Source organism: Enhydra lutris, unplaced genomic scaffold (assembly GCF_002288905.1).
Source record: "Enhydra lutris kenyoni isolate GAN:26980312 unplaced genomic scaffold, ASM228890v2 scaffoldscaffold74, whole genome shotgun sequence".
Lineage (NCBI taxonomy): Eukaryota > Metazoa > Chordata > Mammalia > Carnivora > Mustelidae > Enhydra > Enhydra lutris.
The window spans coordinates 5,286,058-5,301,209 of record NW_019154158.1 but is presented as its reverse complement, the minus strand read 5'-3'; the positions used below and the strand labels follow the sequence as shown (position 1 = coordinate 5,301,209).

General features: G+C 55.9%; 1 protein-coding gene across 1 annotated transcript in view; it reads left to right on the top strand.

Moving 5' to 3' along the window:
* Positions 1-2,240: 2,240 nt before the first annotated feature.
* Positions 2,241-15,152, top strand: part of LOC111160101 (LDL receptor related protein 1) — a 79,227-nt gene continuing 66,315 nt past the window's right edge. The window contains exons 1-3 of the mRNA XM_022522937.1: positions 2,241-2,307; positions 10,883-11,005; positions 13,215-13,352. Coding sequence (XP_022378645.1) covers positions 2,241-2,307; positions 10,883-11,005; positions 13,215-13,352 — 328 coding nt within the window. The remainder of the gene's footprint in view (positions 2,308-10,882; positions 11,006-13,214; positions 13,353-15,152) is intronic.

Below are 15,152 nucleotides of genomic sequence, written 5' to 3'. Positions count from 1 at the left end.
ATATTTCAAAGGACAAAATGACATGCCTTGAGCACAGGCTTGCAAGATTGGATGTAGAAGAGAAAGGCCTGATGAGGAACTGGCAAAATGTCTTAAGTTTCTAGCCCAGGAGGGGCACCTGGGTGGCTCAGTCAGTTAAGCATCTGCTTTCGGCTCAGGTCATGATCCTGGGATCCAACCCCTTGTCAGGCTCCCTGCTTGGTGGGAGCCTGCTTTTCCCTCTCCTCCCTGCTTGTGCTTTCTCTCACTATCTCGGTCACTATCTGTTTCTCTCTCAAATAAATAAATAAAACCTTTAAAAAAAAGTTTCTAGCCCAGGAGACTAAAAGCAAGTGACCTTGGCCCTGAGCAAAGTGAGCCCAGAGGATGTTCTGTTTGGGGGAAATGTCCAGTTCCTTCTGGATTCTCGCTTTCATTGTCATCAGTGGGACAAGTCCTCCACGCTGCTCTGCTTTTTGCCAGGGACAGACTGGTGTGAGGACTTGGGGCCCTTCCCATTCCTCAAGTAGAATTTAAAAAGCAAGAAGGGTGGTGCAATCCTCTCATCTCTAATGTCAATTTCTGTCCGGCAGTCAACCTTGCCTACTGCCTCCCTGAGCTCTGACTTCCAGACACCAGAAAGTCAGACACCCAAGGTCCAACCTTAAAACACCGCCCAGAAGGGGGCAGTGGCCAGAACCACATCCACCCGGCTCTGGGAACCGCCCGGCGCCTTCACGACTCAAAGGAGCACTCCCCGTGCGGGCTCGAGGCCCGGACAAAGGTCCGACACTCAGCAGCCATCTCAGAACCCGAGGTCTGGAAGCAGGGGGTCACAGTCCCGCGTCTTATTCCAAAGCCCTGCTGCTCGGAATCTAATACCCGACTTGGTGGGAAGTCAATCTGAAGGTAAAGAAAAACCAAAACACCAAACAAAACATAAATGAGCCCAGACCTCTTGGGGTGAAGAGGGGTGGCCCTTTCTCAACCCCACCCGCTGGTGACTCACCTCCCTCCAAACCAGGGCTCGCCCCTCCCGCGCCCGGTGCCAGGCGAACAGGGTGGGGCGGGTACTAAGGTGGGCTCCATCCCCAAGCCCTGGGCGGGCGGACAAGCTCCGGCGTGTCCCCGCGGGTGTCCCTGTTTACTCTGAGCCCAGGAGCAAGGTGGGGGCGGGCCCTCGCAGCCCCTCCCCCACCCCGCCCCCCTCCTCCAAAAGCCCCAATCCCGGTCTTGGTTTTACAAAGTCTCCAAATCAAACCTCAGCTTTTCTCCGTATCTTCCTCACGGACTGGCGGCCCCTACCCCCACTCCGGGGAGGAGAGGCACAGTCAGGGTTCCCCGAGGAAATCAGGCCTCGGCCCGGATCCCGGGGTCTCGGATCCCTAGACGGAGCCTGAACTCCCACGGCATGACACAGAGTTTCAAAGAGTAGCCCCTCAGCCCTCGCCCACTGTCCAATCTCCCCTAGGCCCTTTAGCTCTCTGAGGCACGAGGGAGAAAGGCCCAGTCGGGGGAGAAGGCGCTCCAGGCCCCAAACTGGCTAGAGGGGGTCCGGGGACCTCCACTCCCGGACCGCTGGCCAGAGCTCCAAATATTGTCGCGGCTCCGACTCCCCCTCCCCAGGGCAGCGCGCCAAATCGGCGCATGCGCACTCACAGGATTGCCGCGTAGCTCTTTCTCCCCCACCCCTTTCTTTCCCCGCCCCTTCTCTCCCTCCCTCCTTTGCCCGTCCCCTCCCTCTACCCCCTCACCACCACCACCCCCCCCCGTCGCGGCACCTCAGTCCGGGGAACAGTGGTGCGAGCTCCAGGCCCGTGCACTGAGGAGGCGGAAACCGGGGGAGCCCCCAGAGCTCCATCAGGCCCCTTCCAGAGGCTCCCCCACCAGGTCCACGCCCCCCACCCCCTACCCCGCCTCCTCCCAATTGTGCATTTTTGCAGCCGGAGGCGGCTCGGAGATGGGGCTGTGAGCTTCGCTCGGGGAGGGGGAAAAAGGGGAGAAGAGAAAAGCTGGGGGGTGAAGGGTTTGGATTTGGGAGCAGGGGGCGGGCGCACCCCCGTCAGCAGGCCCTCCCCAAGGGGCTTTGAACTCTACCTCTTCACCCACGCCCCTGATGCTCTTTGCTTAAGGATAGGATAAGAATAGAGGAGGAGGAGGGGAGAAGGAGGAAAAAGGGGGACCCCCCAATTGGGGGGGGGCGACGGCAAGAAGTAGCAGGCCCAAAGGGGAGGGGGCTGCTGCTTGCATCAGCCCACACCATGCTGACCCCGCCGCGGCTGCTGTTGCTGCCCCTGCTCTCAGCTCTCGTCGCGGCCGCTATCGACGGTGAGTGAGATTCCGCTGCCCCCTTGGACCCCTGGGGACACCCACTCCCCAGCCCCCACTCCTGCGCTCAGATGGGGAAGGGAGACGCGGGAGGGGGTGCCTTTTGTTATCCCAGTCCAGCTGACACAGCAGCGGCCCGACTGGGGGCGGGGATGGGGGTCCGATTTGGAGGATGGGGGCCCTGGGTAAATGATGCTTCCGGGACCCCCCAGCCCAAACAAAGACCAGAGGCCTGGGAAGGGAGAAGAGGGCTCCCCTTTTTTCTGATTCTGGGATCGAGAGGCCTTCTCTTCCTATATCTGGTTGGGGAGGGCCTCCTCCTCCCCTACATCCTCCACCCCCCCCCCCCTCCAATCTGAAATGTGAAGGAATCCGGATTTGCAATGTACGGCTGCAAAAGGGGGCGGGAGGGGGGGCGCTTTGCAGTGGCCTCTGAATCTGGAAGGGAAGCTGGGTCAGGGTTGTCCCGCTGGGCAGAGGGCAGGCAGGCCGGGGAAGGCTGTGGGTGGGGAGAGGGAGGGCCGCGGGGAGGGCCCCCTGCTTGGGTGTGGAATCTGGGCCCTGGAGACCAGGCTTTGGAGGCCTGGGTCCAGGATCCAGCGGGGCTGCCCGCCTGGGTTCCTAAGTGGGCACTTCTCCCTCTCAGGGCCTCTGTCAGTAGCCTGGATAAGGCTGTTGGGGGTGGGGGGCAGCGATGCTATGTGACTTTGAATTTTCCTTCTTAATTCCTGGGAGCTTTGAGATGAAAAAACGTCAGATGTCATCATTGAGGAAGGGGACTGGAGAATGGCCTGGAATGCTGAGGTGGGAGGGAGGAGGAAGGCTGCTTTCTCCCTGACTTCTGGCTTGATCACAGTTTAGACTGGAAGGAGAGTTGGAGGTTGGATGGGGGTTATGGCTATGCCCCTGCCCCCCAATTCCCTGCTCCTTTAGTAAATGTGTTTATTTCTCTCCATCATTTCCCCATTTCCCCCCCCCCCCCCCCACCGCCCCAACACACACACTTTGTATACTGTAGTTGGGCTTTGGCTAGGACATAGTCCTTTTGGGGAAATGAGGTGCCCCCTGTCCCCCTTTATGTCAGCTATTTTTCTTTCCCTTGTGAGTCACTGGTTCAAGTCTTGCCTAAACTTTGAGCTGGGATCATGGGGTTGGGCTGGGCTGGGCCCCTGATTTGAGGAGGGTGGAATCTCATCCCTTCCTGTCATTTTAATCCATCCATCCAGGGAAAAAACTGGGTCCAATACCATCATGCACCCCTCCTCCATCTTCTAAATTTTGCCAGGTTGGGATTGGGAAAGTTTTTCTCTGAAATCAGATTATCTCTCCTCCTCCCCTCCCCTCCCCTCCCCCCAACTTGCTCCAGTTTGAGGAGAGAGGTTAGAGGGTCAGGAAGTAACTGTGCCCAGAAAGGCAGTATTTACAGTGACACCCCCCCCCCCCCCCCCGCACACACACAAGATGCCATCTTGGGGAATGTTTGTCCCCTTCCCCACCACTACCTCAATTATCTGCCCAAGAGGAGGAAGAGGCTCTCTCCTGAGTATTCTCTAGACCAGCCCTCATAGGCAGCCCTAGCCCATGAGTTCCTTGTTATACATGTTCTTTCCTCTTTTTCTCAACTCAGTGAGGTGGAAGGGGAAACTAAGGCAGAAAGGTTTAGGTGCATGACTTCTAGGAGGAATAGAAAAAAAATTTTTAAGAGTTCCCTCAGGAACCCCCATGATGGAGGGTGGATGGAGTTAGGCAAAAGCAAGAGGGGTCTCTGTGGAAAGCAGAAAAGGTCCCCAGCCCACTCAGGAAGGGCACCAGGTTGCCTCACCCCCAAGGTTCTAAGGGTGGTTCTATTTACCACGCTCTAGGTTGGTTGGTGATGGGTGGAAGTGGGAGATACTGGTCATGTTCTCCTTAACTGTCTCCCAGCCCTTTCTGAAAATTTCCACTGAGCCCACATCTGTAACCCAGCTCAAACTAAACTGTATCCAAAGTCCCAGGAAGAGGACCCCTCCCCAGGCACACTCTACTACTCTTCCCTTGGGAATGGGAATATGAACCATTGGTTCCGCCCCGCTCTGAAGGGTGGGAAAGGGGAATTGCACAGACCTGTAGGGCCAGTGCTATCCAGCCCAGCCTAGAGGATTCTCTTATCTCTACCCCTGCCCTCATGCCTTGGGCCCACAGACATGGAACGTTCTTTGCTTTCCAAAGAAGGAAACCTCCTGACCCCAGATACCTCAGTGTTGAACCTTTCTTTCTGCTGCTATCACAGGCCTTGCTGCTTTCCCCCTACAAGAGCAGCCCTAGGGCCCTTCCCCACCTCTTCTGCTTTGTCGGCTATGCCTGAACTCACACAGGGTTCCCTTCTTTTGGGGGAGCAGTGTCACCCCACTAGTAAGCAGAATTGAGTGGGGTTGCTACCAGGGAGGATGGGGACACAGATGAGGTGGGGGATGGGCAAGGGAGTTATTGAGGACTGTGCTGAGACTAGGATTATCTTGGTGTGGGAAGGGCAGCCCCAGCAGACCACGCTCAGGGAAGGTGGACTCCCTCCTTCTCTCCACACCCCTCTCCATCTTCTCTCCACACCCCTCTCCACACACCCCCTTGAGCCAGTGTATTACCATTTACCAGACAAGCGGCACAGCTGAAGTGAGTTATGAGGCTGAGGTGTTTGCCTCCTGGCTCTCTGAGAGAAGGTTCCAAACTCCTTTTTTCCCCAGCCAGACCCAGATCCTTGAACACTTCCCTTCCTCCTGGTCTTTCAAAGCGGGAATGTGTAGTGCATTGATTTGGGGATGAGAGAGGTATTTTGATGTTTGAGGCTACTTCACAAGACTTCCTTTTCGTCCAGTCTTGCTCCCCCTTCCTCCATTTTCTCCATATATATAATCCCCCCCCCCAACCTCTACCGTCACTGAGCTTCTTAAGGATGCAGCTGGGGTCCTGGCCAGAACCAGCCCTGGTCCACATCCCCCTCAACTCTTCCAAACTACTTCCTCTAGGAAGCCCTTCTTTATGCAAGTCTAACTTTCTTTCCTCCTGCTGCCGTCTTAGCCTTTGCATATCAGAACCCCAAGCTTATTGCCCTTTAGTCATCTCTTGTCAGGGTCCCCTCACTCTGTGGACTTGTCAGCCTTTAAGCCTTCTGGCTCTGGACTAGGGGGAATCTGGGTGCAGTTGATTGGGGCCATACAAGGTCCTTGACCCAGTGGAGCTGGGTTCTGGGGGTGAACATTTGGAGAACTTAGTCCCATCCCACTGTGTTCAGTCCCAGATTTTAGCCCAATTAGCAGGATCCTGCATTGTTTGGAGAAGGAAGCAATTGGCTCTGGAGTGCTTCCGGTGCCGTGACCCCTGGCACCAGTGGAAAACCTCCCCAGGAAAGAGGTGAGGGATAGTGGTGGGGGAGAGGTATTTATTTGTACCTCTTCCTCCCTCAGGAGAGATGAGAGCCTCTCCCAGGCCTTGGCTTCCCTGGCTGAAGAGCTCCAGTCTTCTTCCCCCACCTCCCTATTCTGTGGGAGGCATTAACCCCTGTTCTGGGTATCCCTTGGGTCACACACTGCTAGGACAGGGACTCTGTCTCCCTAAGTCAGGATATATGCTGCCCCCACCCTACTCTGAGTCTCAGGGGGCTTATTATTTTCTGGGTTCATCCCAAGACAACGGTGCCATTATCTTGGCAACTTCTGGGCTGAGACCCCTTCCTGTCTATTTTTCCTCCGTCTGCTGTCATTCGTTTGTGCTGTCTTGGCTCCTTGGGACCTCTCACTGTCTCTCATCCTCTCAGTTCATCTCTCTCTGGTTGCCTACCCTTTGTGGCATTCTCTTATCTCTTTTGGTCTCCCTTGCTTGATTTGTCTCTGTCTGTCTTCATCTACCTCCATCCAGGCCTGTGGGGGTCCCCAAAAGTACCTAGGAACCGGCGTCTTTCCTGGGCTTTCCCACATGCTCTGCAGTTCGCCCCTCGTCATTTTGGAGTCATTCTCCCCTCCCAGGTCAGAGTCTGAATGTCCCATTCTGCAGTTCCCCCTCCGCTTTCCTCTAAGCTTTTCTCTCTTCTTCCCCCTCCGCTAAGTTTAGGAATGGGTTTTGGAGAGAATGTTTCTGGAGGAAGGGAACTTGATACCCTTCGTGGGCTGAGTAACAGGGGAAAGGAGATCTGTCAGAGGAAACGGGGAGGTTAGACTTCTGGCAGAACTTCCTTATGACCTGAGAAGAGAAAGGTGTGGGAAATAAGGCGGGGGCTCAGAGCTTCTCCTTCTGCTGAACATAAACCATGTGTGTGTGTTGGGGGGTAGGTGGAGCCGGCTCGTAAAGGCCCGGTGAGAGATAGAGGATGACCTCCGGAGGCCTTCAAGGGCTCCGGATTTTACTTATGGGGAAAGGAAAAGATGGTGGGGAGGTCACTGGTCAGACTAATGTCCTGCTGAGTCAATATTGACTCAGGATGGAGGGGGAGACCCTTCCCCTTCCCTGGCAATCCAAGCCATCCCGTCTGTACGTCTGTCCAGGCCGCAAAGCAGAGGCCCAGACTCAGGAATGACAAAAATGTGTCTGAGCCTCACTGAGCTGCAGGGAAGGAGCCACCGGGTAACACCCAAAATACATAAAATTCAGTGAAAAGCTCTCGTTTGGGTCTAGGAGGCCCTGCTGCCCCACCCCGTGTGTTTGAAAGCTTAGATTCCTGCAGGCTCTGCCCCCCAGCTCCTGACCTCCCCCCAGGCTCCTCAGTTCCCTTAGATAGCTCCTGTGGTTCCCTTTAGAAAATATCCCTCCGGCCAAGGGCCTATCTCTCCTTCTGCTGCATCTGCTCTTGAAAAGGGCCTCAGAGTCTGTTTCACGCCTTCCTGGCCTCAAGTCTCCTGGTCTTTTAGGAAGAAGCGCCATCTGAGGTCTCAGCTTCCTTCCTCACCCTCACTGCTCCCAAAGGGATCAATGGCTGGGTCTCCTCCTTTGGAGAAGTCTCCCTCAGGGTCTGTTCTTTCCTGTCATCCTCTCTTCTCTGGCCAGGCACTCTTACCCTGTCTTCCCCACCCCACCCCCAAGGTCCCAGAATGGGACAGAGGACGACAGCCAAGGCTCAGGCAGGGCAGTGGGGTCCGTGTTGTGTCTGGACACACACCCAAGCCTACACCTCCTGTCCTGGCTCCAGCTTGGTGGCCCTGGGGGCCATGGCTGGGCTGGGTGCCTGGGTTTGAGGGGGGAGCAGGGGTGTTGGCCAGACTTAGCATGGCAGTCACATTCAACTCCAGGCAAAGCTGAGAACAGACGGCCCCTGTGTCCTGGTGTTCTCGCCGCAACCTCACTCACTCTCCTTCCTTTCCAGTCCTCTCCTCCTTCTTCTTCCTCTGTCTTCCCTCACTGTTCTGTTCTTGTCCCTCTCTGCCTCCTCCACCACTCGCTCCTCTCCAAGGAGCCCTGAAGGTCACTGCCACCCCCTACAATCTCTTTCTCTACTCCTAGTGCCAGAGAACCAAAATATTCTCCCTGTTGGTTCCTTTTCTTCATCCTTTTTCATCTGGCCCCATCCTCGTGGCCAGTGAGGAAACCACCTGTTTGTTCAGTTACTAAATCACTCTGTGCCTCAGTTTCCTCAACTGTACGAGGGAGATCGCAATGGTACCCACCTCCCAGGGTTGTGAGGATTTAAGTGAGTTCACATGTACCAGTGTTTCAGTTCAGTGTCTGACGCATAGTGACCAGGTTAAAAAGTGTTAGCTCCCATCATTAGGAAGCCCCGGTTTTTGTGAGGGGGTCAGGCAGGGGAGGCTGGTGGCTGGTTTGCTCCTGAATTTGGGACCGCATGCTTCCCTCACCTAAGCGGCAAGCCACAGAGGTGGGTTTTCTGGGTGCTGGTGTCAGAGGCAGAAGGCTCAGCCAGGGGAGTGGGGTTGGCTGGGATTTCCGAGCAGGTTGCAAGTGCCTTCCCTACCCCACCCCCACTGCAGCTCCCTCCCACCTCTGAGGGAGGCTTCTCTTGGCTGTGTAGACTGCCCCAAAGTAGGTTAGTTGTTTCTTTCCTCCACTCCCCCTGAAGGAAATCAAAGACAGGCCTCAGCCTTCAAACTCCAGATTCCTGGGGCTTTCTCCACCATCCTGGACAGGAAGGAAGTGCTTTCACATATCTCTCCGAGATTCTTGGGCTGCCCTGTCCCTTGGGAGCAGTGCAGCACCCCCAAGTCCCTCTGCCCTGGGCCCGAAGAAGTGCTGCTGTGGGACAAGGGCCCGAGTGCTCCTCTCCCTTTCCCTCCCCCCATCCCCCACTCCCCTCCCTCCGCAAGAGCACATCTGGTTTGTGAATCTCTCTCATTCCAGCTTTCGGAGTTTGCCAGCTGCTGTTTCCTCTGCTGAGTTTAGGCCAAAAGTGGGGGTGGGGGCAGCTGGGGGGGGAGCAAAGTGAAGGCCAATGGAGGGGAGATCGTGGCAGGGACATGGAATGGAGGGGAGGTTGGAGTGGCCAATCAGTGACCTCACGGGGCTGTGAGTTCTGCCTTGGGGAGGAGTGGGGGCATGGACTAAATCCATGTGAAGGGGTGGGGGTGGCATGGGGGCCATTTCTGGGCTCCAAACAGCCCATCTGCCTTTAGTCCCATTCCAGCCCCTTCTACGCCCCCCCACCGGCTCCCCCCAGCCAGTCTCGGCTGGCCAGGGGAAGAGGACCGGTCTCCGGCATGCTAACTAGGCTGGCGGGCTGTTTCCCGGGAAGACCTCACAGCTGGCCCAGTGGGGCAATGAACTCAGCATTATCCACCTCCTCAAGGGGCCTTTATTCCCTGCTCAGGGTGGGAGGTAGGGGAGGGGGTGGGGGAGCCTGGCTAGGCCATCCCTGATGTGTTTCCTGAACTCGGCTCTCATCCTGGCCAGGGGCCTGAGTGCAGTCCCCTCTGCCAGAGATGGGGGTTAGGGAGGGAGGCCATCGTCTCCGTGTGGCCCTCCTCAGACTCTATCCCTTCCTGCTCAGAGCCCTGACATACTTTATTTATGCTCTGTCCCAGCCCTGAGCTCATTCTGCCCTGCATTTGAGTTAGTTGTGTACAGCTGTCTTCCCAGGGGGGTTGGGGATCCCAAGGGGGCACCTCACTCCTTCTCGGCACCCCAGTGCCCCGTACAGCACCTAACACAGAGCTGGTCTTCAGTGCACACCAGCTGAATAGAGCTGGAATCGTCCACGGGCTGAGGAAAAGGTGACGATGGGCTGGGAGACTGGGAACCCAGCCCTGGGTGGGAACAAAGGAGAGCAGGGGACTTTTCTTCCCATGGAGGCCATGGTGATGGGGTTGGAAGGAATACCTCCAAGTGGGAAGACTGATGGGGACCTCACTGATTAAAAGCATAGACTTGGCTCACTTGTTTCAGTCCTAGTTTTGTCACTTGCCTGCCATGTGACCCTACCCTCTCTGGGGCTCAGTTTCCTCATCTATGAAATGGCAGTATTAGTATTAACTATTTTGTCATATTGTGGAGAGGATTAAATGAGATGATACATGGAAAGAACTGGTTTACCACAGTTCCAGCACATGCTGAGCTCACAATAAGAGTTAGTGTTACCATTCTTAATTCCTCCTTGAGGAAGGAGGTAGGAAATCTGAGTAGGAGCAGAGGAAGGCTGGTGGGGGTGAAGGCTGGGGCAAAGACATCCTGGACTGAAACCAGCTCTTGTAGGTTACCCTGGTCCTTCTCCTTCCTTGGATCTCCAGCTGTGGCCTCCTGAGCCGTCTTAGGTGCCTCTTATCTCGCACGACATCTGTTGAAAGTCCTCCCTGAGGTTTCACCAGCAAGGGAAGCTGTGTCTTTAGAGAACAGAGGTGGAGGCTGGGCTTTCCCACCCTCCACCCCACCCCACCATGCCCTCCTGTACCTCTGCTGATACAATCTCCAAGTCACTGCTGTGCCAAGGGCACTGCTCCCCCCAACACTTCCTGTCCAGGGGCCTGGTGGTTAGGACTTGGAGATGGGCAGGGTGATGGGTTTCAGGGACTAGGAGTGTCCCAGAGGGCACACTGAGCAGAGAGGTTAAAAAAGAGCAGCTCTTGGGATGCCTGACTGGCTCCGTCGGTTGAGCATGCAACTTTTGATCTCAGGGTCATGAGTTTGAGCCCCATGTTGGGTGTAGAACTTACTCAAACAAAACAAAACAAAACAAAACAAAAAGGCAGTTCTGGGCTTCTAGTTGGAGGGAAAGGAAGATAAAGAGGAAACATGTCAAAGGCCTAAATGCGCCTTCTTCACCGTCACCCTGTCGGCAAAGCTGGGGCTGCTGGTGTCCAACCAGAGCCACGCAGAACAGCAAGGGCTTTGACCCTGATGACTGAAGGAGGGACACACTGGACAGGCAGCATATGGGGCTGGATCGGGGGCTGTAAAATGTGTTCCCTGCCTCCTTCCCCTACCCCTACCACAGGCACACAGTGTTCAGGATCGACCCCCAGCCCCCTGCCATTCCTAGGCCCCTGGACTGCAGCTCAGAGTCTGGGCCACATGGAGACTGATGCTGGGGAAGGAATAGGAGCTCTAGGGGACTTTAAGGCCTCCATCCTTCATTTCCACCCTCATTTTCTTTCCTTACTCCTAGCCCCTAAGACTTGCAGCCCCAAGCAGTTTGCCTGCAGAGACCAGATCACCTGTATCTCAAAGGGCTGGCGGTGCGATGGTGAGAGGGACTGCCCGGATGGCTCTGACGAGGCCCCTGAGATTTGTAAGTACCTTTTCTCATCCCTCCCCCTAAACACCTTTTCGTTTTGGCCCAGGCAGTTTGGGATAAGGACAGTTGACCTCTAGCCCGGTGTGGACCTTGCTCTGTGATTGTTTGCCCATGACACAGCTAAAACTCTACCCCTCTTCAAAGTGCCCGACATGGTGCCTGACATGCTCAGAAATGGCACCTCGGATTGCTCTGTTAACGGCTGCACCCCCAAGCCTGGCAGGGACTTTGTTGTCTGGGCTGACAGCTTTGCCGGAAGGAGAGAGAGCCTGACTTCCCTGCCCTTTGGCTCGGTCCTCTTCTTCCCATCTCGGAGACTTCTGACTCTTGATAAGTGCCCCCCAGGTCTTGCTGCGTCCCCTTCCTATCCTCACGCTCCCAGGCCAAAGGCCACTGGCTTTGCTTAGTCTCTGTACCAGAAGCTCCACCCCTGTGCGTTTCCCGCCACCCCCGCCTTCCCCTGCCCCAGTAAGTGTTGTAATCAGAGGCAGCTGTTTAAACTGGGAGAAAGGTCCCCACCCAGCCTTTACCCTGCCAGTGGGGGGTGGAGGACTTGCTGGCAGGACCCCAGAGTCCTGGGCAGCTGGCAGAGTCCTGGGGTCTCCACCTTCAGCCTCTCCCTGCTTGGCTCATCTGGGCCATGATCTAGGAGACCCTGCGTTCCTAGGTCTGTCCCTGTTCCTTCTCATAGCTTTATCCTGCTCCAGCTCTGTCCCCTGTCCTCTCCCCATACCCTCACCCGCAATTATCAGGGGTAATTTTAGGGCCAGAAAGGGAGCCACCAGTTCTCTCTGCCTCACCCCCATACCCTGCCTTTGAAGGGTGGGGCCAGAGATACTCTGCAAGCGTTTCTATGGTGAAGGTGGTTCAGCCTGGAGTCTCATCGCTTCTCGCTTTTGGCTAAGTTCAAGTGCAGCCTGGAGTCTTCTTGACTGATGCCACCTTTATGCCCTACAAATGGGGATGCAGAAGCCCAACCTCAGACAGATGACCCCAGACACTCAAGAGCAAGCTCAGACTCAGACTCCAGCTGCACACTCCTCCCCAGGCACACGTGGGTAGATGCACGCACACGCAGACACTTTCTCTCTCACACACACTGTCTGTTGTGGGAGTCCGTAAGTCGTGGTCGGTACCCCAGTCCCCTGGGCTCAGCCAGCATCCTAGTCTGCATGGCCTCCTTAGGCTTCCCTGAGGAGCTCTATCCTGCCACCCCAGGCCCATCATCAGTGGGCCACAACCTCTGACGCTTCCCAGATCCTTCTATCGGGCAGGCTCTGGGGTCGGTCATCTAGAGTGGTGCCGTCCAGTAGAAGTGTAATGCAAGCCACGCATGCAATTTTGGAATTTTCTAGTAGCTACTTTACAAACGGTAAAAGAAGAGGCGCCTGGGTGGCTCAGGCAGTTGGACGTCTGACTTTTGGTATCGACTCAGGTCTTGGTCTCTGAGTCGTGGGTTTGGGCCCCCACCTTGGGCTCTGTGCTGGGGGTTGAGGGGAGAGAGCCTACTTAATAAAAATAAAAATAGATAAAAACCAGAAAAGGTAAAAGTAGGTAGGTGAAGTTAATTTTAACTGTGTGTGACCCAGTGTATCTGAAATACTATTATTTCCGTATTTTAATCATGGAATATTGGTAATGAGGTCTTTTGTGTTCTTTTGTGTGTGTGTGTGTGGTATTAAGTCCTCCAAAGCCAGGGTGTATTTTATATTCCAGTTCGAACTGTCACAATCAGGTCCTCGAGAGCCACATATGGCTGTTGCTATGTGCTGGACAGTGTGGTTCTAGGTAACTTGGTCTGGCTTTCAGCCCCATGCTCCCGGCCCTGGGGAACTATGGGAAGGTGGTGTTCTCTAACATGAGTGCCTCCCCACCATGGACTCTGCTTTCCTTGGCTCTTCCAGCCCTCTCACTTCTAAACCTCATCCTGTCTCCTGAGTGTACAACATGGAGGTGTTGGGCTCCATGGGGACCAGGTGCATGGGGAGTGGACTCTGCGGAAGGCGAAATTCTCCCCTCCCCCGGCTGCGCGGCTCTCATCAGGAATGGTATAGAAAAGCTCTAGGCCCCTGAGGCCTCCTGAGAAGGAAGAAGTACAGGTGTCCGAAGCGACACTCTCTCTGTCCTCATCCCCACCCCCGGGGGGACAGCCGGCCAGACCGTGTAGCCGGCTTACTCATCTGGCCTTTCTGTGTGCCCGCAGGTCCACAGAGTAAGGCCCAGCGATGTCAGCCAAACGAGCACAATTGCCTGGGCACCGAGCTGTGTGTTCTCATGTCCCGCCTCTGCAACGGGGTCCAGGACTGTGCAGATGGGTCAGACGAGGGGCCCCACTGCCGAGGTAAGGGCCCTTCTGCCTCTCCTGCCCTGGGAGATGGACACCGGGAGTTCTCAGCTGTGCACTTGGTGGGTTTGGAGGCCCAGCATCTGAGGACTGTCCTCACACCTGCCGTGGGGATGAGGCCTTGTCCTGCTCCAGTTCTCCCAAATCAGCGGGCCTTTGGGCTTGGGGCTGGGTCAGCAGCCCTCAGGGATCAGCCTGGCCTGGGCACTTCTCTTCCGGCTGTGTGTGCCTGAGCAAGTCACTCCTTCTCCCTCTGGACCCCAGGATCCTGCCTGTAAAATGAGAGTTCGGCACTATTTTCATCCTTTGTTGTTGTTGTAAATAGTGGGATTCTGGCTTCAAATGGTTTCTTACATGAAAGCTGAGTATGAATAGGGAAGGGCAGATGCCGGGATTGGTGCTGGTGGTGAGGATATGGTGCTTGGATCACCTGCCTCCTGGCCAGTGCCCCCGAAGGCATTCCCCACCCCCACCCCTGTCCCGCTCAGGCTGCAGGAAGTGCAGATCTTTGAGACACTCTCAAGCGGCCTGATGGGAAGGTCACCCAGACTGAGGAGGGGACTTTAGGAGGATAGGTCCCTTCCCCTCTGCAGCTCAGGTCACCAGCTCTACTGTTCTTCCCCTGAAGGCCCCTGTGGGCCAGGGAGAACCTGGGCCATTCCTGAGCAACAGGGGAGGTTTTGTCATGAAGACAGAGCCTCGGGCCTGCGAGGCAGGGACAGGGAATGACGACTTCTCCCTTCTGCTGAGCTCAAGGCCTCCAGAACCGGAGCAAACTGCCAGGTGGGTGGCGTCCTGCGCTGGTACGCCCGTCAGAAACTTCTGCTTGTGGGAGGGGACACATCTGGACCCTGTTCACTGAGGGCAGGGAGTGCAGAGCAAAGAGTTCGTGGGAGATTTGTATCCTTTCCTTGGGTCGAGTTGGCATGTTATTGTCTAGAGCTCCTGGGATGGGATGCAGAGCTCGGGCCTAGGGGCTGACTTTAATAACCATGCCCATCGAATCTTATCGCATGGTACGGGTTCAGGTTTGTTTCCTTTTAATACTTTGTCAGCATCAAAAACAACAAAGAACCTCGAGAACGTAGGGTTTGAACTCCCTTCTCTGCTATTAGAGAGGTTGGGCCTCCTTATCCTCCTGCCACATGTCCAGAAGAGAAATTCTTTTCTAGATTTTCTTGAACAAACAATATCGTCCCTGCCCCCACCCTCACTCCCCCACCCCACTTTGTGGGGAAAGGCTGGCCAGGCAGCACCTTTGGGCTCTTTGGGTAGAGGCGAGGAGGAGAGGAAATAACTGGGGCCTGGCCCCCCATCCCAGCTCCTCCTGGCAGGCTTAGTGCCTCTAAACATCTTAGCATCTCGGGCAGCTCTCTCTCCTAGGTGGGGGGGCGGGGGGGAGTGGGGGTGTGAGGCAGTGAGGCAACCGGACAAAGGGATCTTTGTGGCCAGGCCGCCTGGCCCCACGCAAGGCCATTAATTGGGTCGCTGGTCTGGGGGGGCAGCCGTTCTCCCACCTCTTCCCCCTCCTGTTTCATTCCCTTCTGTCTCCCCTGTGGAAGTGGGTCAGTGGCAGGAGGAAGATTAGAGAAAGGTCCTGAGGGAACCAATTTTCTCCTCCTCCCATTTTCCACCTGGACCTTGGACCTTCTCTCTGAGGCCTCCAGGGATGGGCTGGAGGGGTGCTTCCAGACCAGAGCTGGGATCCTGAGGGCAGAGACCCCATCCCATGCCCACTCCTCACCGTCAACCCTGAAGCCAGCACTATAGTACCTAGGCAGTGCAGATAAGAGGCAA